Source organism: Centropristis striata, chromosome 7 (assembly GCF_030273125.1).
Source record: "Centropristis striata isolate RG_2023a ecotype Rhode Island chromosome 7, C.striata_1.0, whole genome shotgun sequence".
In the NCBI taxonomy this organism is placed as follows: Eukaryota; Metazoa; Chordata; class Actinopteri; order Perciformes; family Serranidae; genus Centropristis; species Centropristis striata.
This window is the reverse complement of record NC_081523.1, coordinates 1366954-1393885: the sequence shown is the minus strand read 5'-3', so window position 1 is coordinate 1393885 and position 26932 is coordinate 1366954. Positions and strand designations below refer to the sequence as shown.

Below are 26932 nucleotides of genomic sequence, written 5' to 3'. Positions count from 1 at the left end.
TGACACTTTTAGACAATTTATTGTCATTCAGTTATACATAAAAATATGCACATTTAATGAAATTCTGTTGCATTGACTCACAGTGATTCTACTCTGGAATGTCATAAACATAAACCTGTAAAAATAAGAATATTTAAATTGCACAGAATGTGTTTTTATGCATGGACAATTGTCCTTTTTGTCTATGAGACTCTGGAAAGTTTGGAAAAATGTTTGGAAATGCAGCTTTATAGCTTTATATTTTTGTATAAAATCAGTTTTTAGGAAAAAAAAAAAAAAACCAACAGAATCCAGAACATCCACTAATACTGAGATTTTAGATCTTCTCTTGGAAGAAATCCGAATATTCATTGCAAATCAAATCCAGTTGAACAATTAAAAGAAGGAGAAACAAAAACAAACTGCCTTTTATTTTTGCTCCAGATTGAGTGGATGTCAAGGGTCAACATGTCATGTCTCCATTTCTCATTCTAGCTTTTTAATGTTTTTATGATTGTATCATTCTATTAGACACTTTTAGACACTTTATTGTCATTCAGTTATACATAGAATATTAATATTGCACAGATTGTGTTTTTGTGCGTAGACAATAGACATAAAACATATAAAAACAAGTTCACAGTGCCAATTATCACCAATTTTGTACATTTTAAATGACTCTTACTAAATCAGTTGTTGTCCTTTTTGTTTGTAAATGCAGCTTTGAACATCCACTAATTCTCTTGGAAGAAATACGAATATTCATTGCAAATCAAATCCAGTTGCACAATTAAAAGAAGGAGAAACAAAAACAAACTGCCTTTTTATTGTTGCTCCAGATTGAATGGAGGTCAAGGTCCAGCCTTCTTCCTTTTCACCTCTCGACCGGGCGCCTCGCCAAACCCATTTCCTCCTGCATTAGTCTCATCAGGGACTTTAATATGTGCCACCCTGTAGGAGGGGAGGCTGCCTGGCACACACACACACACACACACACACACAGATAAACACACACACACACACACACACACAGATAAACACAGCGTCTTGACAGCTCACTCCAATAATTACTGCCTCCTCCCGTCTCATGGCTGCAGCTCTGATCGGAGCAGATCACATGTGACCCGCTGCAGCATGCCGCTGGTGTGTGTGTGTGTGTGTGCGCGAGGGGGGGTAGTAACACACACACACACACACACTTATTTAGAGTCATTGCAGGGACCGTCTCCAGAAAGCAGGCCAATCAGAGCGCCTGGGATCCAAAAGGAGAACGTGTCTCTTCCTCCGTCTGACTGGCATCAAAGTAAAGCAGATTCTGCTAATGAGTCATCTTCAAACCTTTGTTTACTAATAAGCTTTCTGAAGATTGAATCATCTGTGTTTTTAAAAATATTGACAGATGAATTTAAGGCGACAAAGTTTAGACCAAATGGATATTCAGCATATTTATTTTTGGAAAGAAACAGTTTGTTTCATTGAAGATTCAGACAGATAAAAAAAAAAAAAAATGCTGCTGCTGCGAATTAAAAGCTCCTGGATTCAGACAGAGATTCAGATTAAAGCTGCTTTAGCTCCAATTACACAACAATAACACTAATTATGATGATATATGAAATATTTTTGGCCTCTTTGTCACATCAGAAATGTGTCTGGAAAGCTCAGCTCTGCAAAATTGTTAAAAAAAACCAGTTTATTTTCAGGTTAGAATCATTTAATGACCTTTAATAATCCAACACATTTTTCTGTCCGTGCACATAAACACTAACATTACCGTAATATTTTAATAAAGGGGCACCAACAACTATTTACCTGCAGGTATGAACACACACCTCTGTGATATTTTAGTAAAACAAAATGGGACAACACTAAAATATTGACGGATGAATTTAAGGCGACAAAGTTTAGACCAAATGGATATTCAGCATATTTATTTTTGGAAAGAAACAGTTTGTTTCATTGAAGATTCAGACAGATAAAAATAAAAAAAAATGCTGCTGCTGAGAATTAAAAGCTGCTGGATTCAGACAGACAGTCAGATTAAAGCTCCAATTAAACAACAATAACACTAATTATGATGATATATGAAATATTTTTGGCCTCTTTGTCACTTCAGAAATGTGTCTGGAAAGCTCAGCTCTGCAAAATTGTTAAAAAAAACTGTTTATTTTCAGGTTAGAATCAATTAATGACCTTTAATAGTCAACACAAACATTACCGTAATATTTTAATAAAGGGGCACCAGCAACTATTTACCTGCAGGTATGAACACACACCTCTGTGATGTTTTAGTAAAACAAAATGGGACAACACAAAAATATTGACAGATGAATTTAAGGCGACAAAGTTTAGACCAAATGGATATTCAGCATATTTATTTTTGGAAAGAAACGGTTTGTTTTTTCTTTGAATGATTAATATTAAAGGCTGTTTTTCATTCAAGATGCAAAAAAGATGCTGCTGCTGCAAATTAAAAGCTCCTGGATTCAGACATTCTAGCTTTTTAATGTTTTTATGACACTTTTAGACACTTTATTGTTTAATTTAAACTATAAATTCCGTTGCATTGGCTCACAGTGATTCTACTCTGGAATAAACATGAATATAATCCTCTAAAAATAGAATATTTATATTGCACATAATGTGTTTTTGTACATAAATAGACATAAAAAAATATAAAAACAAGTTCACAGTGCAGTTAAGTTATACATAAAAAATATGCACATTTAGTGAAATTCATTATACGCCTTTTTTTGGTAATTTTGTGTCTTTCTTTGTCATTATACGTCTTTTTTTCATTTTGTGTCTTTTTATTGGTCATTATACGTCTTTTTTTGGCAATTTTGTGTCTTTTTTGGTCATCTTCTTTTGGTAATTTTGTGTCTTTTTATTGGACAATTTGTGTCTGTTATGGGCATTTTACGTCCTTTTACAGTAATTTTGTCTCTTTTTTTAATCCGTTTTGCATCCTTTTTTAGTAATTTTGTGTCTTTTGTCATTTTACAGTGGAGCAATTTATTTTAAAAAAACCAACACAGTTTTGTCTTATATATACATTTACAGTGTTTAATTTTTACTGAAACTGAATTAACTCATTTATCATTGTACGTCTTTTACTGTCATGTTTTATCAGTTTTTCACCCTAAAATCAGACATTTACAGACACTTTTTACAGTGTATTTTCCGTTGCCAACTAGCACCTGAGAAACTTTTCTCTCTCTGTGCTTTTCTGCAGACTTTTAAAAAGTCACGCTACAATTTTTCTCCCAATCTGCCCACCTATCTGCTTCTCCTCTCAGCTCTGCAAGCTGCTTGCATTTTTAGAAACCACACAGAAGGCTGAAAATGGCTCAAACTTAAGGTACCACGACCCTCCAGAAGTATTTCAACTTTTATCAAAAGAACAGCGAGCAGTAAAACTGGTTCTTCTAGCACCACGGAGAGCTGTGACTAGTTCTTCCTACAAGCATCTGCTGACCACTACCAGCTAGAGAAGACACACAGGGATGTTTTTGTGAATGCTTTTTGCACAACAAATGTTAAAAATCTGCAGCATGTGGCCATCACGTGGGAAACGGAGGGACGGGGAAAAAAAAAAGTCCAACACTGTAAAAACTAACTGACAAAAATGAGAAATAAATGACTAGAATTAAAAAATACATGCTTGAAACAAGTCAAATTATCTAGTAAATGTTTCTTTGTAAGAATTGTTTAAATAACTAAAAAATATCTAGAAACTGGAAAAACAATGATGTCTTAAAATAAATCCAATAATACTTATTTTGAGCAATTATTGCTTGAAAAGCCCGACTGTAGTAACATTAAAATAAGCCAGAAATACTTGAAACTAGCACGTTTTTTCCTCATTCCAGTATCTGTGGGTAGATACTGGTGGTAGAAAATACTTTTGAAATATAATTTAAACTTCATGCAACTAAAACTCTCAACTGGAGCCAATATCTGAGGTAAAAACTCACCATATTCAACAGTTGAAGAGATTGAAAAGCATGAAAAAGCTCACAATGTCAATCCTAAAAACAAGTCTTTACACAAGGCTGAAATCCCTGTGAAGAGGTTATTCACTCATTTATGTTACATAGTAATAATATTTTTGTTTTTGGTTGTTCATTTTGTCTTTTTTTGTCTTTTTGTGTCATTTTTGTGTTCATTTTGTGTCTTTTTTTGTCTTTTTGTGTCTTTTTTTGTTCATTTAGTGTCTTTTTGTGTCTTTTTTTGTCTTTTTGTGTTTTTTTTTGTATTTTTTTTGTATTTTTTTTGTATTTTTTTAATCTTTTGGTCTCTTTCTTTAGTCATTTTGTGTCTTTTTTTTTTAGTAATTTTGTGTCTTTTTGGTCATTTTGTGTCTTTTTTTGGCAATTTTGTGTCTTTTTATGCCTTTTTGTGTCTTTTTTGGTTATTTTGTCTTTTTGTGTTTTTTGTGAATTGTTTTTAGTCTTTTCGTCTCTTTTTTTGGTCATTTTGTGTCTGTTTTTAGTCATTTTGTGACTTTTTGGTCATTTTGTGTCTTTTTTAGTGCCTTAGTCCAGACTAAAATCCCTGTGAAGAGGTTACTCACTCATTTTTTCCATTAATGTTGTTAAAATAAGCACATAAAGCTATGGTCAGTAGGTAAATTATACTCATAACCAGATAATTAAGATACTAAAACACTCGGTGAGTTGATGTTTTATCAGTGAAGTGTGTCTCTGAGCTCTCAGCTGGCTCACAGAGGAACTATTGTACGTCTCCGTCTATAAAGCGTCTCTTGGTTGACAGACAGAGTCTCCGTTAGCTCCGCTAGCTCCGCTAGCTCTGTTAGCTTAGCATTGAAGCAGTTGTCTGGCTGCAGCGGGTTGACTTGGACTGGATCACATATCAGCAGGAGAACAATCTCTCCTCTGTCTGATCCTGCTGGCTCTCCTCCACCATCTCCTCCTCCTCCTCCTCCCTCCTCCCTCTCTTATGATTATTTTATCATTTTAAATTCTTTATGCTGCATCGCCGTGGCACCGTCCCCGCTAGAGCAGCGCGGCGGCGGCGGCGGCGGCGCGTTGGCCCTCCAGTACATTCACACTAGAGTTATTTGGACGGCGCTCCGGTGTGGCTCTGTCCCGTCCCTCGCTTGGATTCTGCTCGTCCATTAGTGCCATCTGTGCCTTCCTGCGCCGTCTGTGAGGGCCCCGTCCACGCCAAAACGATTGGCATTTCTCTGGAACAACCAGAGGGACGGTGCCCAGAGCTTTTAGCTGCCAATGATGTGCACTTACTCTGAAAAAAGGAAAAAAGAGAAGCAGAGAGAGGGGGAGGTGGTGGAGGAGGAGGGTAAGGGGGGTGTAGCAGCGAGCAGGAGGCCCGGCAGGAAACAGCTGCAGCTACAGTACCACGGCGGCCATGTTGGAGCCACTTATCCTGCAGCAACACACAGCTGATACTCAGCCGAAGAACGCCGAGACGCTCAGACGTTCAGCTGCAGCACAAAGACTGAAAACAGGTTCACAGGAAGAGAATAAAACCTGCAGCTCCTCATGCAGCAGGAGGAGCAGGAAACTGCAGCAAAATAATAATATTTGGTACTTTGTCCTTTGTCCTTTTGTGTATTTTTTTTTTAGTATTTTTGTCTCTTTTTTGGTCATTTTGTGTCTTTTTGTGAAATCCCTGTGAAGAGGTTATTCACTCATTTTAGTTACATAATAATATTTTTGTTTTTGTTTGGTCATTTTGTGTCTTTTTTTTGTCATTTTGTGTCTTTTTTTTAGTTATTTTGTGTCTTTTTTGTTCATGTTGTGTCTTTTTTTGGTAATTTTGTGTCTTTTTGTGTCATTTTTGTGTCATTTTTGTGTCATTTTGTGTCTTTTTTTGACTTTTTGTGTTTTTTTGGTGTATTTTTTAGTCTTTTGTCTCTTTCTTTAGTCATTTTGTGTTATATTTTACACTTTTTGTGTTATATTTTACACTTTTAGCTGATGTAGTTCTGCAGATCAGTTTATAGGAGGCAAATATTAGAGATTTTTTTCACTTCAGGGTTCCAGATTCTCTGTTTGTGTGTAAACTGAGTATAGTAGCTGGTCGACATCGAACAATTGTACAAGAGTTTTCTACCTGTGCATGTGCAAAGTGTGTCCTGTTTCTCATAGACTTCTATGCAAGACTTATTTTTGCACCCCAGTGGATTATCGCACAATTGGTCAATCAATGCTGAAGTCTGCTGCTTCCGCCAGTATCAAGATAACCAATAAAAAGACACAAAATTACTAAAAAAAAGACACAAAATGACAGAAAAAAAGACACAAAATGACCAAAAAAGACACAAAATTATTTTAAAAAGGCTCAAAATGACCAAAAAACACACAGAATTATTTGAAAAAGACACAAAATGACAAAAAAAATCACAAAATTACTAACAAAGACACAAAATGAGATTTAAAAAAAATGTATTACTTAAAAAAGACACAAAATGACCAAAAAAAGACACAAAATGACTGAAAAAACACTAAATTACTTAAAAAAGACACAAAATGACCAAAAAATACACAGAATTACGAAAAAAGACACAAAAGTATTTAAAAAAGATTCAAAATGACAAAAAAAGACACAAAATGACCTGTGCATGTGCAAAGTGTTTCCTGTTTCTCATAGACTTCTATGCAAGACTTATTTTTGCACCCAGTGGATTATCGTACAATTGGTCAATCAATGCTGGAGTCTACTTCAAATGCGTTCCCAAGTTTATGTTATTTGAGAGCAGGAAACTGCAGCATGTCAGCATGTTATATTTTAGACTTTTAGCTGTTGGAAGCAAATATTAGGGATTTTTTTACTTCAGGGTCCCAGATTCTGAGTGCACTTGACTCTGAAGTTCAGTTTTCTTTTCGGTTTGTGTGAAAACGACGTTTTCTACGCACCTGTCCATGAAATAGATGTGCAAAGTGTTTTCCTGTTTCTCATAGACTTCTATGCAAGACTTGTTTTTGCACCCTGGTGGATTATCGTACAATTGGCCGATCCATGCACATTCCTAAGTACGGTTTGTGTTATTTGAGAGCAGCTTCCTTCCAGCGAAAACCAACCTGTGAATAGAGACGCATCACCACTGTTATCAGGCACAACTCCTCTTCTAATCTGCAGCACGGCCATGCATGATAAAGTAGGAAACTTAAATTGTTACCAAAACATTAACACTAACAGTGTGTACTGTACCCTGAGTCCTCTTGAAAAGGATCTTAGGAAGGTTTATGTTCTCAAGTACAGTTCCATCCAGGTTAATCCAACAGTATTACAAAGGTAATAGGCGTTTGTAGTTGTACAGAACAAAAACGCACGGTAAAAATCAATCATACCTATTATAAAACACCCTAAAAGTCAGTTAAACAGATTAATGCTCTGTTTAATGAGATAAATGCAGAATATGACTTCAAGAGGAAAAAATCTGTTGATGTAAGGACGAAGATCTTTGCACTAATACGGACAAAATAGTCCTAAAGCACTTCAACGCATTTGAAGTAGACTCCAGCATAGATTGACCAATAGTACGATAATCCACTGGGGTGCAAAAATAAGTCTTGCATAGAAGTTTATGAGAAACAAAACACGGAAATGGAGTACCACTAAATGCAAGTTGCAGTCAAAGACATTTCCTCCTCTAACCTGCAGCACCATGGATGATAAAGTAGGAAAGAAAGCGAGAGGGTTGTATTTGACATTATTGCCAAAATATCACCAATAGTAGACATGATGCAAAAGTCAACACCATTGTATGTGCTTGGGATCTTATGATAGGTGGCTTTTATTTACACTTTAATAACAACAGAAACAAGTATTACAAAGGTAATGGGCGTTTGTAGTTGTACAGAACAAGAACTTATGGTAAAAATCAATCATACCTATGATAAAAACACCCTAAAAGTCAATTAAACAGATTAATACTCTGTTTAATGACATAAATACAGAATATGACTTCAAGATGAAAGAATCTGTTGATATAAGGAGGAAGATCTTTGCACCAATAATGGCAAAATCGTCCCAAAGCACTTCAATCTCAAGTTCTAATTCAGTTTACAGTCAGAACATATTTCAGACTGATCTGAATGAACAGGAAGATAAATGAGAACATGAACATTGTTTCCAGACGGCAGCAGGAAAACTTCACCAGAACAACAAACAGAAACACTCTGACGATGTTTGGACCAAAGAAGTCGACCTCTTCTCTTCACCATCAGTTTCTCTTTTCACCACTCGTTAAATCTTCTCCTGTCTCAGGAACCAGAGCCAGAGCCAGAGAAGCTCCAACAGTCTGCTCACCATATGCTGCTGCTGCTAGCACAACTTTCTACTGCAAGCTGTCACTCACTCCCTCTCTGCTCCCTCTCTGCTCCCTCTCTGCTCCCTGGGTCAGTCCAGAAGCCAGCACACTCATTTCCCATCATGCACCACTTTGATTCACTCTCAGGCTTCCTACTGGAGGCACTGTTGCTGCTTGAGAAGCCTGACATGTAAATAGAGTCTCAGAAGTTGCTTTTATATATTATCTCCTGTTTTAATGGGAAGTTCTTTTTATTGAACATTTTAACAAACATTCCAAATTTAGCGACTTTTCAGACCCCCTTAGTGACTATTTTTCATTAAAAGCGACTGGAGACAAATCCAGCGACTTTTTCTGGTGTTATTGGAGACTTTTGGAGACTCGTTCTTACTCTTCTTAACGAGCCGCGGGGGCCAGAGGCTCTTCTTAACGAGCCGCGGGGGCCGGAGGCTTGTAAGAACAAGTCGAATCGGCACAGTCATCCTGCAGCAGTCTCTCCCAGCTGCAGAGCCGGAGGGGATGTTAAGCCCTTAGCGTCCAGTCTGCAAATTACTAACAGGCTAACAGTTAGCTCTGTAGCAGTACAGTGTGTATGTGCTAACAGGCTAACAGTTAGCTCTGTAGCAGTACAGTGTGTATGTGCTAACAGGCTAACAGTTAGCTCTGTAGCAGTACAGTGTGTATGTGCTAACAGGCTAACAGTTAGCTCTGTAGCAGTACAGTGTGTATGTGCTAACAGGCTAACAGTTAGCTCTGTAGCAGTACAGTGTGTATGTGCTAACAGGCTAACAGCTAGCTCTGTAGCAGTACAGTGTGTATGTGCTAACAGGCTAACAGTTAGCTCTGTAGCAGTACAGTGTGTATGTGCTAGCAGGCTAACAGTTAGCTCTGTAGCAGTACAGTGTGTATGTGCTGCTGCTGCAGGAGGTGTTCACTTAGCGATCTCTGTTTGTTAACAACAAGCACCAGACACTCTGTGCACAGTTAGTGATGCCGGTTAATTCACCATCACTATGTTTATGATCAACGGAGACTCTGTGCATAATTAGCCATGCTGCTTTGTTTTTGATGATAAGCTGAGGTTGTGCACAGTTAGCGACGGCTCTATTTCATGGGAAACTCCTGCTTATTGGCCGGACTTGCAAGACTTTATATTTACTGCAACATTTTGGGTGCTAGGTCTTCATTATGCAAATGTTTTTTTGCAACTAAGAAGCCATCCTTAATAGGGAGTGGCTGCTATAGGAGTCTATGAGAAAATAACCCAACTTCTCACTTGATTTATGACCTCAATGAACATATTCATAATGAGTTTATGGTCTCAATCTTTAGTTTCTAGTCCGACAGCAGCAGTTAATGCACGTGAACATGGAAGGATTTATAGCACATACTTCAATTTGCATCTTCCAAGATGTCCCTGCTTCATCATAAGGAATAAAAAACTGAAATGTTGTCCTCCCATGTACCTTATGTGCTTGTATAATCTTTATTCAGCTCTTTACAATGAGAAGAACTGCCCGACTTGTCAGCGAGCATCATGTATTTGGCCGAGTCTCAGGTGGCTCTGATTTCCCAGCAGGCCAGATGGCAGCGCTGTGTGGGCAGTGTGTGTGTGTGTGTGTGTGTGTGTGTGTGTGTGTGTCTGGCTCTCTCCTCTGTCCCTGTGCAGCTGTGCTTCTCCCTCCAACTTGAACTTTTAATTTGTTCAATATGTGTCCGAGGACACGGAGTAAAACAGAACACATGTCTGGTGGCTCGACAGGCAGACACTCACAGGGACCAGGACTTAGGATTATTATTATTATTTATTTTCTTAACTTGCAGAAGTCTACTGCTTCCGCCAGTATCAAGATAACCAAAAAAAGACACAAAATTACTAAAAAAAGACACAGAATGAGAGAAAAAAAAACTAAATTACTTAAAAAAGACACAAAATGACCAAAAAATACACAGGATTACCAAAAAAGACACAAAATTCTTTAAAAAAAAGGCTCAAAATGACCAGAAAAGACACAGAATTATTTAAAAAAGACACAAATTGACAAAAAAATTCACAAAATTACTAACAGACACAAAATGAGATAAAAAAAAAAAAATTACTTGAAAAAGACACAAAATGACCAAAAAAAGACACAAAATGACTGAAAAAACACTAAATTACTTTAAAAAGACACAAAATGACCAAAAAATACACAGAATTACCAAAAAAAGACACAAAATAACTGAAAAAACACTAAATTACTTAAAAAAGACACAAAATGACCAAAAAATACACAGAATTACGAAAAAAGACACAAAAGTATTTAAAAAAGACACAAAATTACCAAAAAAGACACAATAGTATTTAAAAAAGACACAAAATGACCAAAAAAAGACACAAAATTACCCAAAAAAAAGTAGTTTGAGACCCATGATTTAAATAAATAAAAATGCAGCTAAAATAAAGAAGAACACCTCCAACGAGTACACTCCAACTTTTATATTTCCTTCTGAAGTCCAGATGTTCAGTTATTCCTTTATTCTTCTGCAGGAACTTGCAATTTTGCTCTTTCTAATATTAGAACTGCAGCCATAACATCATTTTATCTCAACAGTTAGTTTAAAATACAACAGACAACAGTTGAAACAGTTAAAACAGTTGAAACTGAAGTTTAAAGGTGTTACCCAAAAACTTTCTGCTTGTTTTTTGTCACATTTTACTCACTGTGGCCCTGTTTTTTCACTGCACTCTATAAGACCTGCACCACTCTGGAAACAGCAAAATCATAACTAGAAGTAGGGAGAGCTCAAAAATATTTGTGGTGTAAACACAGTTATGACTTCCATGCATTTAAAAAGAAAAGAAAAAATACCCGATCTGAATTCCTTTGATAATTTGTTTTTCTGCACATGCAGTACACATTTAACAACCTCTACTCATAACCTGTCCTGTCCTCTCCTCTCTGGTCTGTGTAAACAGCCTGTTGTTCAGGTGAAGATTCACTGAATTTTTGTCAAGTGACTGTTTGTCGTAGCTGAGTTATTCATGGCTTCTTAGTTGTGCTGAGGAGCAGAATGTAATGTTTTTAACAGAATCTTGTGGAAATGGTTTATTTATGGTGAATTTTTAAATGAGACACGAGAACGAAATGATTTTGATGAAATATCACTATTTTAACGATGTCATTTGGCAATTTTTTTAAAGAAAAGATGCTTTTAATAGCTTAAATTTGCCTGAAATCAAAAACATTAATTGTGTGCTAGTTGCATTAACTTGGAAAAGTCCTAAATAAGTCTAGTTTTATGATTCCGTTGAATATACATTTGCACTTTATTTAATTGCCACAAAAAGCACTAAAGATTTTATTAGTCAATATGCAAAAATGGACAGAAACACAAACAGAAACACGTCTCTCATGACTGAGTCACAGCAGCAGATCCAGTCATGCACCAACTGGTCAGAGACCTTCTGAAAACCTGAAAACATCTGAACCTTGTGAAGACGTGGTGTTTAGCAGCAGAACACACTTTATTAGTGAAACGTGAAGACCAACAGGTGAATGCTGCAGCGTGTTTCTGCTGTGGAGTGTTTCTGCTGTGGAGTGTTTCTGTCGTTGAGCTGATTAACATTTAGTAGAAACAGTGTGTGAATAATGTGACGGAGTGTTTCTTCGTCCTGTTGCTGTTGGATTAAGTAAGCCCCAGATTAACTAAGATACTGTATAGGCTGCAAAGCTCTAATGTGGAAAAAAAAAAAGTCTCTGTTCTGGTAATAAAATCTTTCAAAGCCTGAAGCTTATCACTGCAAAATAAGCATCTTGCAACTGGATTACAACTCTCATGCTTGCAAGTGTTTTCACACTCCAGTCCAGATGGGAGCTTCCTTCTCTAACCTAAACGCCTTTTTCCTCCTGAGTCTTTCTCTTGTTTTTTTTCCGATATTGTAAATGTGACAAACTATACGATCAATGAATCCGACGAGCCAATACAAACAGTTGGAAGGGAGATAACTAACTAACTCGCCATCAGCTGTGTTTATTCATTTCCTTTTTATTTCTCTCCCAAAAAATGTCGTGCAGATTTATTTCTGACTGGTTGTGAGAGGAGACAAACACATGGCAACTTAATATTTCACTTGTAGTTTTGTTGAACTAATAGATTATAGAAGATTGCTAGATTATTTTCTAAATTCTAGAAGGAAAGTCGAGGAAAAAACACAAGAGGAAGTTCTTATCACAGCTTCTGGATCAGATCCTACCAAAATAAAAGTTGACCTCCAGAGTTTTCTCAGTGATGTTGTGATTTAAAGGTAACACTTTATATTAGGGAACACATATTCAACATTAATTAGTTGCTTATGAGCATGCAAATAAGTAACATATTGGGTCTTAATGTGAAATATGCACACAAAATATGATTTTTAGGTATATCTGTGGTCTAAGAAGCTGCAGCATTTACCAAATGAATGCAAGAAAAGTCATTTAAATTGTGTGTGCTGCAGCTTCTTAGCTAAAATGCCTAAAATTCCTTTTTTCTGTGCATGTTTCACAGGTTTTTTAAATAAGAAGTAGCATTTCTAGAAAGTGGAACAAGCTGAAAACAAAACTTCTAATTTACAAATTAAACATCATGTTGTATTGAAGAAAACTTGAAACTAAAGATTGAGACCATAAACTGGTTATGAATATGTTCATTGAGGTAATAAATCTAGTGAGAGGTTGCGTAATTTTCTCATAGACTCCTATAGCAGCCACTTCCTATTAAGGATGGCTTCTTATTTGCAAAAAACATTTGCATGATGAAGGTCCAGTTAGATTTAGATAACACACCATTTAAATGCCTTTTCTTGAATTATTTTGGTAGATGCTGCAGCTTCTTAGCTAAAAGACCACAAATATACCTAGAAATCATATTTTGTGTGCATGTTTCACAGGTTTTTTTAAATAAGAAGTATCATTTCTAGAAAGTGGAACAAGCTGAAAACAAAACCTCTAATTTACAAATTAAACATCATGCTGTATTGAAGAAAACTTGAAACTAAAGATTGAGACCATAAACTCATTATGAATATGTTCATTGAGGTAATAAATCAAGTGAGAAGTAGGGACATTTTCTCATAGACTCCTATAGCAGCCACTCCCTATTAAGCACGGCTTCTTATTTGCAAAAAAAACATTTGCATGATGAAGGTCTAGCACCTGAAATGTTGCAGTAAATATATAGTCCTTCAGTCAGACAGTCCATGAAATACATGTGCAAAGTGTTTCCTGTTTCTCATAGACTTCTATGCAAAACCGGTCTCACTTAAGACTAAAAAAGGAAAATATAACTGGAGTCAATAAATGCTGGAAGTTTGTTTAAACCTTTCAATTGACAACATACGAGCACAGGACATGCCGGATTATTAATCTTTATTTTCATTTTGGGTGTGTAAACTGAAATATTTTCAAAATAAAAGCCAAAAATCTGCAAATTAGCCTTGGATAGCAAATCCTATAAGCAATACATGTGTAGCCTGTTATTGTAACCTGGTATAAAGATGTTTTTTTAGGCTTAGTCCCTGACAAATAAACTACTAAAGTAATGGAATAAACAGCTGAGGGCAGATGTTTAAAGGCCACATCTGCACACAGTCACTCTGTTACTGACATGGAAATATAGTTGAAGATGAAACTTGAAGCGTTTGGAAATGTTCAGAGTTCATGAAAAGCTTTTAGTGAGCAGAACAGCTGCACAAAGAAATGGAAAGTTATAGAAATGAGTCATATTTGTGTGCAGGTTCTGACTCTAAAGCACAGAGGAACACTTTATATATTAGGGAACACATATTCAACATTAATTAGTTGCTTATTAGCATGCAAATAATGTGCAGGATAAGGCATTAATAACTACTTAATAATGACTTATTTAGAGCCAGTGTGTTACTTATTAGCATGCAAATAATATGCAGAATAAGGCATTAATAACTACTTAATAATGACTAATTTAGAGCCAATGTGTTACTTATTTGCATGCTAATAATCTTAATGTAAGAAATCTTGTCAAGGTAAATTATCTGTCCATGCAACAAGATCATTTCCCTCAGATTTATTGTTTTTATCTGGTTTTTAAACACCTTTTTTACAGTGTGCAGCAAAAGCAATGTTTAATCATTGTCTTCCATATCTGTTATTATAATATTCTTATTATTATTTAGTCTGAGAATGAAAAAAACTAACAAAAATAAATTGTTAATCGATGGTTCGAGGCATAAAAAGCAGCAAATTGTCTCTCTGCAGAAGCTGAAACATTCTGTAGAAATGTGCAGCATTTTATTAGATGCACAACCTTTAAGAATTGCTCATTTTTTCTAACCGGTTGATTAATTTTCCAATTAATTCACTGACTTCCCATTGCGACACTAATAATAATTTTAGCGAGACCGTTTTAAAAGAAGTCACAGCGCAACAAAGAGCTACATTGTTGCCAAAAATAACAGGATTTTTTTGCACTTTCTGACTCCAAATTCTGTTGGAGGACGTTTTTAAATCTTGTGAAGTTGCTAATATCAGCATATCTGAGATAATCTTCCAAGTCCGAGTCGTGACTCGTGCACACGTTGTCCACTATCTGACCGGAGCCTCAGCATGTTGACACGAGCTGCAGAGCTCCACTTTCCTCACACAACATGTTGTCACTTGGACTGTTGGCTGGAAACTAGAGGCAGACATCCAGGAGTAAAGTGGAGTGTGTGTGTGTGTGTGTTTCTTCTTGTACTTCCTACATAGTGAGGACCGGAACACGTTTTTTAACCAACAGAGTGAGGACATTTTTGCAAAGTGAGGACATTTCGGCCGGTCCTCACTTCTTTAAAGGCTTTTTTTTTTTTAGATTTCAGACTTTGTTTTAAGGGTTAAAGGTTACATGTTAATGGTAATTAACTGAAACTGTATTGTGTGGTTACAAAACTAACTAAAATTATAGTGAAAATGTCCTTCATTTTCGTCTTTATCCACTTTTTTCATACATAATGAAAATGGATCAGACAAAGGAAATAAAGGCAAAATTTATTGTGACCTCTTTTAATCTCCCACCCAACAAATACACCATTACAAAAAACTACAACTATTAAAAACTAAACTAAAACTAGCAAACTCACTCTAAAAACTCATTAAAACTAACTGAATTTGAAAACAAAATTCACAACAAAATTAAAACTAAAACTAATAAAAAATCCAAAACTATTGTAACCTTGATAGGGAATTCTCAGGCCTACAAAAACTTTAGAGAGGCCACGCCCTCTCTAAAGTTTTAGGCCACGCCCTCTCTAATGTCTCAGGCCACGCCCTCTCTAAAGTCTCAGGCCACGCCCTCTCTAAGGTCTCAGGCCACGCCCTCTCTAAAGTCTCAGGCCACGCCCTCTCTAAGGTCTCAGGCCACGCCCTCTCTAAGGTCTCAGGCCACGCCCTCTCTAAGGTCTCAGGCCACGCCCTCTCTGAAGTCTCAGGCCACGCCCTCTCTAAAGTCTCAGGCCACGCCCTCTCTAAGGTCTCAGGCCACGCCCTCTCTACAGTCTCAGGCCACGCCCTCTCTAAAGTCTCAGGCCACGCCCTCTCTAAAGTCTCAGGCCACGCCCTCTCTAAGGTCTCAGGCCACGCCCTCTCTGAAGTCTCAGGCCACGCCCTCTAAAGTATCAGGCCACGCCCTCTAAAGTCTCAGGCCACGCCTTCTCTAAAGTCTCAGGCCACGCCCTCTCTAAAGTCTCAGGCCACGCCCTCTCTAGAGTCTCAGGCCACGCCCTCTCTAAAGTCTCAGGCCACGCCCTCTCTAAAGTCTCAGGCCACGCCCTCTCGAAAGCCTCAGGCCACGCCCTCTCTAGCGTCTCAGGCCACGCCCTCTCTAATGTCTCACGTCTCTAATATACCTAAAAATCATATTTTGTGTGTATGTTTCACAGGATTTTTAAATAAGAAATATAATTTCTAGAAAGTGGAACAACCTGAAAACAAAAGACTAAACACCTTTTTTACAGTGTACAGCAAAGCAATGTTTAATCATTGTCCTCCTTATCTGTTATTATAATATTCTTATTATTATTTAGTCTGAAAATGAAAAAAGAAATTGTTAATCGATGATTTGAGGCATAAAAAGCTGCAAATTGTCTCTCTGCAGAAGCTGAAACATTCTGTAGAAATGTGCAGCATTTTATTAGATGCACAACCTTAAATAATTGCTCATTTTTTCTAACCGGTTGATTAATTTTCCAATTAATTCACTGACTTCCCATTGCGACACTAATAATAATTTTAGCGAGACCGTTTTAAAAGAAGTCACAGCGCAACAAAGAGCTACATTGTTGCCAAAAATAACAGGATTTTTTTGCACTTCTGACTCCAAAATTCTGTTGGAGGACGTTTTTAAATCTTGTGAAGTTGCTAATATCAGCATATCTGAGATAATCTTCCAAGTCCAGGTCCTGACTCGTGCACACGTTGTCCACTATCTGACCGGAGCCTCAGCATGTTGACACGAGCTGCAGAGCTCCACTTTCCTCACTCAACATGTCCAACATGCTTATTTCTACATTTAATAATCTTAATGTAATAAATCTTGTCAAGGTAAATTATCTGTCCATGCAGCAAGATCATTTCCCTCAGATTTACTGTTTGATCTGGTTTTTAGACTAAACACCTTTGTTGCAGTGTGCAGCAAAAGCAATGCTGAATCTTTGTCTTCCTTATCTGTTATTATAATATTCTTATTATAATTTAGTCTGAAAATAAAAAGAAACAAAAAGAAATTGTTAATTGATGATATGAGGCATAAAAAGCTGCAAATTGTCTCTCTGCAGAAGCTGAAACATTCTGTAGAAATGTGCAGCATTTTATCAGATGCACAACCTTAAATCATTACTAATTATTTCCCTCAGATTTACTGTTTTTATCTGGTTTTTAAACACCTTTGTTGCAGTGTGCAGCATAAGCAATGGTTAATATTTGTCTTCCTTATCTGTTATTATAATATTCTTATTGTTATTCAGTCTGAAAATAAAAAACAAACAAAAAGAAATAGTTAGTTGATGATATGAGTCATAAAAAGCTTCAAATTGTCTGAAACATTCTGTAGAAATGTGCAGCATTTTATCAGCTGCACAACCTTAAATAAATGCTAATTATTTCCCTCAGATTTAGTGTTTTTATCTGGTTTTTAGACTAAACACCTTTGTTGCAGTGTGCAGCAAAAGCAATGCTTAATATTTGTCTTCTTTATCTGTTATTATAATATTCTTATTATTATTTAGTCTGAAAATGAAAAACAAACAAAAATAAATTGTTAATTGATGATATGAGTCATAAAAAGCTTCAAATTGTCTGAAACATTCTGCAGAAATGTGCAGCATTTTATCAGATGCACATCCTTAAATAATTGCTCATTATTTCCCTCAGATTTAGTGTTTTATCTGTTTTTTTAGACCTTTTTTGCAGTGCAAACTCTCTACTCTTAATAGATGTCAGTCTAATAGTTTCAGTTTGATATGAAGGTTGACTTCCTTCCATTTATTTCCATCTAAAGCAGCAGTGATGGTCTCTATAATGAACCTGATTAATCTCAGAGTGGATGTGGACGTGGCCCCTCCTCCTCTTGTCTCTTCACCTCTCCGTCTCTCCTCCTGACTCATCCCTCCATCCCTCCATCCGTCCGTCCATCCGTCCGTCTGATGACATGTCTCTGACATTCCTTGCTGACATATTCAGACTGTAGTTGTGTGTGTGTGTGCGTGGGGGGGGGGGGGGTCCAGGTGGGCCCCCGTCTCTCCAACATGGCCCCGTTACAAGGCGGCGCCTCCTGCCAAGTCGCCCCGCTCATGCGGGACCAGGGGAGCTGGAACGGGTTTGACCGTATTGTGCTGCACCTGCTTCGCCCTCGCAGCAGATCCCCTCGCTCTGCTGCCATCCTGAGCTCTTCTCCCCTTCGCCGAGCCCCCCCACACCCCTCCCCCCCGTGCCGTAAAACCCCTAAAATCCACTGAACTTAGCCGCTCTGATGGCCGCGGCCAAAACAGCATCTGATGTGCCTTATTTGTTGACTGTGTGAGATTAGTTGCAGAGGGTACACGTCGAGGGGCTTACCATGCAGAGATGGAGCGAAGCCCCCACCCCTCCATCAAACACCCAGCAGCCCTGCCAAATAATGAGCAATGGAAGATTCTCCAGCTTGTCTAAAGCCCTCGTCACAGTCGGTCCGTGCACGCTGCTGCTCCCCAGCCAGACTGGAGAGCAGATACTGTAAGAGGAGGAGGCTGCTGCTCACTCTGCAGCTCAGGGAGCACCACTGGGTCCTCCTGCTAGACCTCAGAGAGGAGCTCCAGACCTGGACCATGGGAGGCCTGCATGTGCAGGAACGTGCCTCTGTTTGCTCAAACGGAGAAGCAAAGAGATGTGCATGTCAAATATGTGCACATTGTGATATGAAGCTGCAGCTTGATCTCTTTTTTTTGGACAGGACAGTCTTTGTAGAGCTGCACACAGTGTTTTTTTGATTGGGTTTATTAGGTTTTGAGGCCTGCATGTGCAAAAACGTGGCTTTGTTTGCTCAAACGGAGAAGCAAAGAGACTAGAGGTGCTACGATCAGATAAAAGACATTTTCCGACTATTAAGCACCTTCAAACCTGGACCATGTGAGGCCTGCATGTGCAACAACGTGCCTCTGTTTGCAAAGAGATGTGCAGCTCAAATATGTGCACATTGTGATATGAAGCTGCAGCTTGATCTCTTTTTTTTGGACAGGACAGTCTTTGTAGAGCGTGCACACTGTGTTTTTTTGATTGGGTTTATTAGGTTTTGAGGCCTGCATGTGCAAAAACGTGGCTTTGTTTGCTCAAAGTGGAGAAGCAAAGAGATGTGCAGTTCATAAATGTGCATGTTGTGATGCAAATTTAGCACATCAGGTTTTTTTAAAAATCATATTCTGTGCTCATTCAAAATGTTCCAGATTTGACGTCTAAAAAAAAAAAAGTGACATTTTCCCTCGACACTACAGATGCTACGATCAGATAAAAGACATTTTCCGACTATTAAGCTCCTTCAAACCTGGACAGAGTGAGGCCAGCATGTGCAACAACGTGCCTCTGTTTGCTTAAAGTGGAGAAGCAAAGAGATGTGCAGCTCAAATATGTGCACATTTGTGATTTGAAGCTGCAGCTTGATCTCTTTCTTTGGACAGGACAGTCTTTGTAGAGCGTGCACACTGTGTTTTTTCTTTAGGTTTTGAGGCCTGCACGTACAAGAATGTGCCTTTGTTTGCTCAAAACGGAGAAGCAAACAGATGTGCAGCTCAAAAATGTGCATGTTGTGATGCAAATTTAGCACATAAATCTGTTTTTTTTTTAATAAGATCCAGATTTAACGTCTAAAAAAATAAAAATGTCACATTTTCCCTCGATACTAGAGGTGCAATGGTCAGATTAAAGACATTTTCCGACTATTAAGCTCCTTCAAACCTGGACCGTGTGAGGCCTGAATGTGCAACAACGTGCCTCTGTTTGCAAAGAGATGTGCAGCTCAAATATGTGCACATTGTGATATGAAGCTGCAGCTTGATCTCTTTTTTTGGACAGGACAGTCTTTGTAGAGCGTGCACACTGTGTTTTTGATTGGATTTATTAGGTTTTGAGGCCTGCATGTGCAAGAATGTGCCTTTGTTTGCTCAAAACGGAGAAGCAAACAGATGTGCAGCTCAAAAATGTGCATGTTGTGATGCAAATTTACCACATAAAACAGGTTTTTGTAAAAATCTGATTCTGTGCTCATTCAAAATGTTCCAGATTTCACGTCTAAAAAAACAAAAATGTGACATTTTCCCTCGACACTAAAGGTGCTACGATCAAATAAAAGACATTTTCCGACTATTAAACACCTTCAAACCTGGACCGTGTGAGGCCTGCATGTGCAACAACGTGCCTCTGTTTGCAAAGAGATGTGCAGCTCAAATATGTGCACATTGTGATATGAAGCTGCAGCTACATTTTGGACAGGAGACACAGTGAGAGGACAGTCTTTGTAGAGCGTGCAAACAGTGTTTTTTTATTGGATTTCTTAGGTTTTGAGGCCTGCATGTGCAAAAATGTGCTTTTGTTTGCTAGAATAGAGAAGCAAACAGATGTGCAGTTCATAAATGTGCATGTTGTGATGCAAATTTAGCACATAAATCAGGTCTTTTTTAAATCATATTCTGTGCTCATTCAAAATGTTCCAGATTTCATGTCTAAAAAAAACAAAAATGTCACTTTTTCCCTCGATACTAAAGGTACTACGATCAGATAAAAGACATTTTCCGACTATTAATCACAGAATTTCTTATAATGATGAGAAATTGAAGATTCTCCAGCTGTGTGTGTGAGGCCTGAATGTGCAGGAACGAGCCTTTGTTTGCTCAAACGGAAAAGCAAAGTCAAATATGTGCACATTTGTGATATGAAGCTGCAGCTTGATCTCTTTTTTTGGACAGGACAGTCTTTGTAGAGCGTGCAAACGGTGTTTTTTTATTGGATTTATTAGATTTTGAGGCCTGCATGTGCAAAAATGTGCATTTGTTTGCTCAGAAATGTGCACCTTGTGATGCAAATTCAGTCTAAAATCAGATTCTATGCTTCAAAATGTTCCAGATTTCACGTCTGAAACCAAAAATTTCACATTTTCCCTCGACACTAGAGGTGCTAGGATCAGATTAAAGACATTTCCCGACTAATAATCAGATAATTTCTGTGACAAACAGCTCCTCTGGTCTGATTCTCCCTCAGCAGACGAGCGTCGTCATGCAGAAATCTTGTAAAACTCAATATTGTTGTTCAAGCTGTGAGGAGACTTTGTCAGTAATGACTAATAACTGAACAGTCATTTCACTAGAAAGTCTTAAAATGTCTCAGTCAAGAGAGACTATAAATACACATTATTAAGTGTTGAGTTGACTAAGAGGAAGCAGCCATAAATGGGAAATAAAACATATTTGAAGTGCTCTAAATGAACTGTTCAGGGCTGTAAAAGGAAAACAATAGTTCCATAATATTTAGTTGTTTCTGTGCTGCACTGCAAAACCAACTGACAAAAATAAGAAATAACTAACTAGAATTAAGCAAATACATGTTTGAAACGAGTCAAATTATCTGCCAGTGCAGTAAGTAAATGTTTCTCTGTGAGAATTCTTTAAATAAGTAAAAATATCCAGGCTTATTTTGAGTAATTGTAGCTCGAAAAGCTGTAATAACATTAAAATAAGGCAGAAATACTTGAAACTAGCACGTTTTTTCCTCATTCCAGTATCTGTGGGTAGATACTGGTGGTAGAAAATACTTTAGAAATATCATTTAAACTTCATGCAACTAAAACTCTCAACTGGAGCCAATATTTGAGGTAAAAACTCACCATATTCAACAGTTGAATAGATTGAAAAGCATGAAAAAGCTCACAATGTCAATCCTAAAAACAAGTCTTTACACAAGACTGAAATCCCTGTGAAGAGTTATTCACTTATTTTAGTTACATAATAATAATATTTTTTTTGTTTGTTCATTTTGTGTCTTTCTTTGGTCGTTTTGTGTCTTTTTGTGTCATTTTTGTGTCTTTTTTTGTTCATTTCTTGTCTTTTTTTTGTCATTTTGTGTCTTTTATTTGATAATTTTGTGTCCTTTTTTGCCTTTTTGTGTCTTTTTTGTCTTTTTGCGTCTTTTTTTGTCATTTTGTGTCTTTTTTTGGTCATTTAGTGTCTTTTTGTGTCATTGTTGTGTCTTTTTGTGTTCATTTAATGTGTTTTTGTGTCATTTTTCTGTTTTTTTGGTCATTTTGTGTCTTTTATTTGATAATGTTATGACCTTTTTTGCCTTTTTGTGTCTTTTTTTAGCCATTTTGTGTCTTTTTTTGTTCATTTAGTGTCTTTTTGTGTCATATTTGTGTCTTTTTTTGGTCATTTTGTGTCTTTTATTTGATAATTTTGTGTCCTTTTTGCCTTTTTGTGTCTTTCTTTTGTCATTTTGTGTCTTTTTTTTGGTCATTTTGTGTCTTTTTTAGTCATTTAGTCGAGACTGAAATCCCTGTGAAGAGGTTATTCACTCATTTTAGACACATGTTGTTAAAATAAGCACGTAAAGCTATGGTCAGAAGGTAAATTATACTCAAAACATAAAATAAACTGCATCAAGGTTTGCATTTTTCCTCTTTTACAACCAATTCAAACACAGAAACTGTGTAAATCTATCAGCTCACTGAGAGAAAGGAGCTGCTTTTATTTACTGTACATGCAGTTCTTTTCTTCCTCTTCCTCTATTTTTGCACCAAGATTGTTTTATTTTTAGTCTTATGTGATATGACGCTGCAGCTTGATCTCTCTTTTTTTTTTTTTTTTTTGGTCAGAACATTTGGACAGGCGACACAGTGAGAGGACAGTCTTTGTCTCTGTGGAGCAGCACACTCTGTGTTTTATAGCTGTGAAAACATTCTTCCTGATTTATTTCAGTTTCAGTGTGACTTTCTTATTTTGGATGCTTCACTACGGGTCACCATCTTTTCTCTCTGAGCCGAAGGGAGATTTTCTCTGTCCACAGTCTGGTCATGTACATCAGTAGTTCTCAACCTTTTTGAGTCGCGACCCCCAATTTAACATGCATGTTGTCCACGACCCCCACTCACTGAACACAATCTCACACGCACAGTTCAGATCACCCAAAAAAAGGAAACAAAATGACTAAAAATAGACCAAAAAAGTGACCAAAAAAGACATAAAATTATCAAAAAAGACAAAAAAAGACACAAAGTGATAAAAAAAAAAAAAAAAAAAATACTAAAAAATACTAAAAAAAATGACCAAAAAAGGCACAAATTGACCACAAAATGATTTAAAAAAAGACACAAAATGATAAAAAAGACACAAAATGTCAAAAAAAAGACACAGAATGACAAAAAAAGACACAAATTGACCAAAAAAGACACAAAATTACCAAAAAAAGGACAAAATCACCAAAAAAGACACAAAAAGACTAAAACACATGAACACAAAAAATGACCACACAAAATGACCAAAACTAGAAGTGAAACTACCAAAAAAAGTCTAGGAATTGTACATATTGAAGTATTGTCACGTTTCCAACCTTTCCTGTCCTCTCCTCTCGGCTCTGTGTAAACAGATTTATTTTAAATGAGACTTTTTTTCCTGTGATTTTTGACAGAAATATCACAATTTTAAGCTTCATTTTGTCTTCTTTTTCTAATGGAATCAGATTCAAAATCATGTAAATTGCCAAGTACATACAAGGAGTTTACGGTGGTAAACTGGTGCAAGAGAACAAAGTAGTAAATATAAATATAAATATAGATCAAGGAAACAAGTACTTTGAGTAACCGATGATGCGTTCAAGGACTAGCAGAAAGTTCAGATTTCTACGATAATGCCTGTTTTTACAGAGTCATTTCTATCAAACCAACGAACAAACATTGAGTGAAATAATTTTGCCGTTTTATCACATTTTTTTTGCTGTTTTGAGCCTCAAAGACACATTTCTACTCTGAGTTTCTCTGGTCATCTTCATGCTCAGATACGACCAGGAGCCAGTCAGGAAATGTGTGTTTTTGTGTGTGATTTTGGGTGAAACTCCCCTTTAGCAACACAGCTGCTCTCTCTCTCTCTCTCTCTCTCTCTCTCTCTCTCTCTCTCTCTCTCTCGCTCTGAGGAAGCTGCTCTCTAAATATCTAAAACAGTCAAAGGACGAAACATGATGCAAGAACGAAAGAATAAATAAAGAATAAAGAATAATTAATGATGTACAGAACTGTGTGTGTGTGTGTGTGTGTGTGTGTGTGTACTTGTACTTAGGACTCAGTTTCAGATTTAGGGGTCAGAGGTTACAAAGTCATTACATTAATAACGTGTCCTCAAAAAGATAGAAGTACAAGAATGCGTGTTTTTGTAGTGTTCTCGTACTTCCTACAAAGTGAGGACCAGGGCTTTAACCAGCAAACTGAGGACTTTTTTTTTCTTTAAAGGCCTGTTTGAGGGTTAAGACTTGATTTTAAGGTTCAGGTTATAATTAGTTTTAGGTTTAGGAAGTGGGAACAACTCAAACATGTCTTTTGTGCAGAATAATGACATCAATCATGAAAAAGAGATTGAATTTCTCTTTTTTTTTTGCAATGAATTTAAAGCATTTTAGTATTTTCCAATGTTGACAACATTGGGTAAAAATTGTGTCTCCACATGCTAAACATATTGAACTATTTGCATTTCTCCAGCCTCTCCTGTCCTCTCCTCTCGGCTCTGTGTAAACTAAAAATCAGGAGAATTCAAAAAATGTATTTTTTTGCAGAATAACACAGTTATAATGACATAAATCTGTAAAAAGAAAAAAAAATGGATCACCTGTTTTACAAAAATGTTAAATTTCATTTCATTACAAATGCATTACATTAATGACGTGTCCTCAAAAAGATAGAAGTACAAGAATGCGTGTCTTTTAGTGTTCTCGTACTTCCTACAAAGTGAGGACCAGGGCTTTAACCAGCAAACTGAGGACATTTATTCTTGAAAGGCATGTTTGAGGGTTAAGACTCGCCTGTCCTCTCCTCTCGGCTCTGTGTAAACAAGAAATCAGGAGAATTTTTAAAAAAACTGTATTTTTTTTGCAGAATAACACAGTTATAATGACATAAATCTGTACAAAAATGTTAAATTTAATTTCATTAAAAAGTCATTATGTGAATGACGTGTCCTCAAAAAGATACAAGTACAAGAATGCGTGTTTTTTTAGTGTTCTCGTACTGCCTACAAAGTGAGGACCAGGGCTTTAACCAGCAAACTGAGGACATTTTTTTTTTTTAAAGGCCTGTTTGAGGGTTAAGGCTTGATTTTAAGGTTCAGGTTATGATTTATGTTTAGATTTGAGTCCTCACAACGATAGAGGGACGTGTGTGTGTGTGTGTGTGTGTGTGTGTGTGTGTGTGTGTGTGTGTGCCTGCTGGCTGCTGAGGATTCGCTGTGTGAGAGCTCCCTCTTGGTGCCAGTCGGCCGACTGTTACTGCTGCACCGAGACACACACACACACACACACACACACACACACACACACACACACACACACACACACACACACACACACACACACACACACACACACACACACACACGTTCGTGCACGGGAGATAAAAGTGAAACGTCTTTTTTTTGCGTCACTATTCTCAGAAAGGTGGAGGAACGGCGAACAGAAACATTTGCAGCTGATTCTCCGTTTCATTTTTTATTTAAATATAATTTCTGCTGATTTGATGGATTGTTTTACTTCATTTTTCTTGAAATTATATTCTTTTCTATCGTCTATAATTATATTTTAATGTGGTATTTATGTACAAATTATTATTTTTAGTTTGTTGTGTTTGGATGTATCAGAAAACATTTTTATACTTTTAAATTTAATTACTTTTATCATTTATTGTCTGACATTATCATTGCAATTCATAATTGCTATTATTATTATGTCATATTTTGATTAATTTAAATAGAAATATCTATTATCAAAGAGCCAATTAACAAACACTTTTTATGCAAATGAGATGATAGAGAAATAACTAAAGATGCTAATTAGAAAAAGCAGCAAATTTAGAATAAAAATGACTCGTCTGTTCTTGAATATTTGCAGATAATTGTGGTTTTAATGATAAAAGTTATTAATATTCTCTTTTTTTTTCTCTTTCTGTGTGTTTTTCAGGGTCGGTGTATGAATTTCAACCGTGTGCAGCATCAGTAGAAGAAGAAGAAGAAGAACTACTGCGTGCTGGAAGAACAAGAGAAGAAGAATTTCAGGTTGTTTTTTTTATTTTTGGGTCCTGCAGCTGAAACCACTAAATGTTCCCTTGTCTCCTTTCCTGGTTCCTTTCCTGGTTCCTTCTGCTCTCTAAAGCACACAGGGTGAAATGTTAATATTATTAGTCTTTTATTAAGTTATTTACCTTTTGTTCTGTCACCAAATTATTTCTATTTTCCGGCCCTGAACGCAGCACTCCATCCTTTTTATTTATTTATTTACACATAATTTTAAAATCCAAATGAAAATTTAAAATCATAATAAACAGCAAAACATGATCTTGTAAAAAAAAACAAAAAAACAAAAGCTCTCAGTAGCTAGTAAACATTGTCCCAGAACATCACAATAACAACACAATATATTATGAAAAAAAAAGAAAATAATACAAAGTAATTACACAATTACACTGTAAAAAATGTTGGTAGAAATTACAGACAAACTCTGTCAGATTGCATCAGAAATAAGGTGTAAAATAAAAGAAAATGCATATAAATGTAATAGACACTTTTGATTACAGTAAAACAAGGAATAGCCTACACTGTAAAAAAAAAAAAACCTGTTGTTTTTACGATAAAAACCAGCAAAACTTTTTCTAATATTACAGTAAAATTATATTATAACTGTTGATTTCATTTTTAAGATTGTCATTTTTCACCCTATAAATAAAAAGTTTCTGTTTTTATGTTCTATAAAATGCAAAAATTACAGTGATTGCTTGTATATATATGACATTAAATTTTGAGTTTTTTACAGTGGAGTAATGTTTTTTTGTTTTGTTTTTTAAGTAAAAAATCCTGTTTTGGCTGATATAAACATTTACATTTACTAGACAGACATTTTTTACAGTGTTCATATC

General features: G+C 36.5%; 1 protein-coding gene across 1 annotated transcript in view; it reads left to right on the top strand.

The window, feature by feature from the left end:
• The window catches only part of antxr2a (ANTXR cell adhesion molecule 2a), a 171650-nt gene extending 145290 nt beyond the window's left edge, over positions 1-26360 (top strand). The window contains exon 17 of the mRNA XM_059336436.1: positions 25981-26360. Coding sequence (XP_059192419.1) covers positions 25981-26019 — 39 coding nt within the window. The 3' untranslated portion in view covers positions 26020-26360. The remainder of the gene's footprint in view (positions 1-25980) is intronic.
• Positions 26361-26932: the final 572 nt, after the last annotated feature.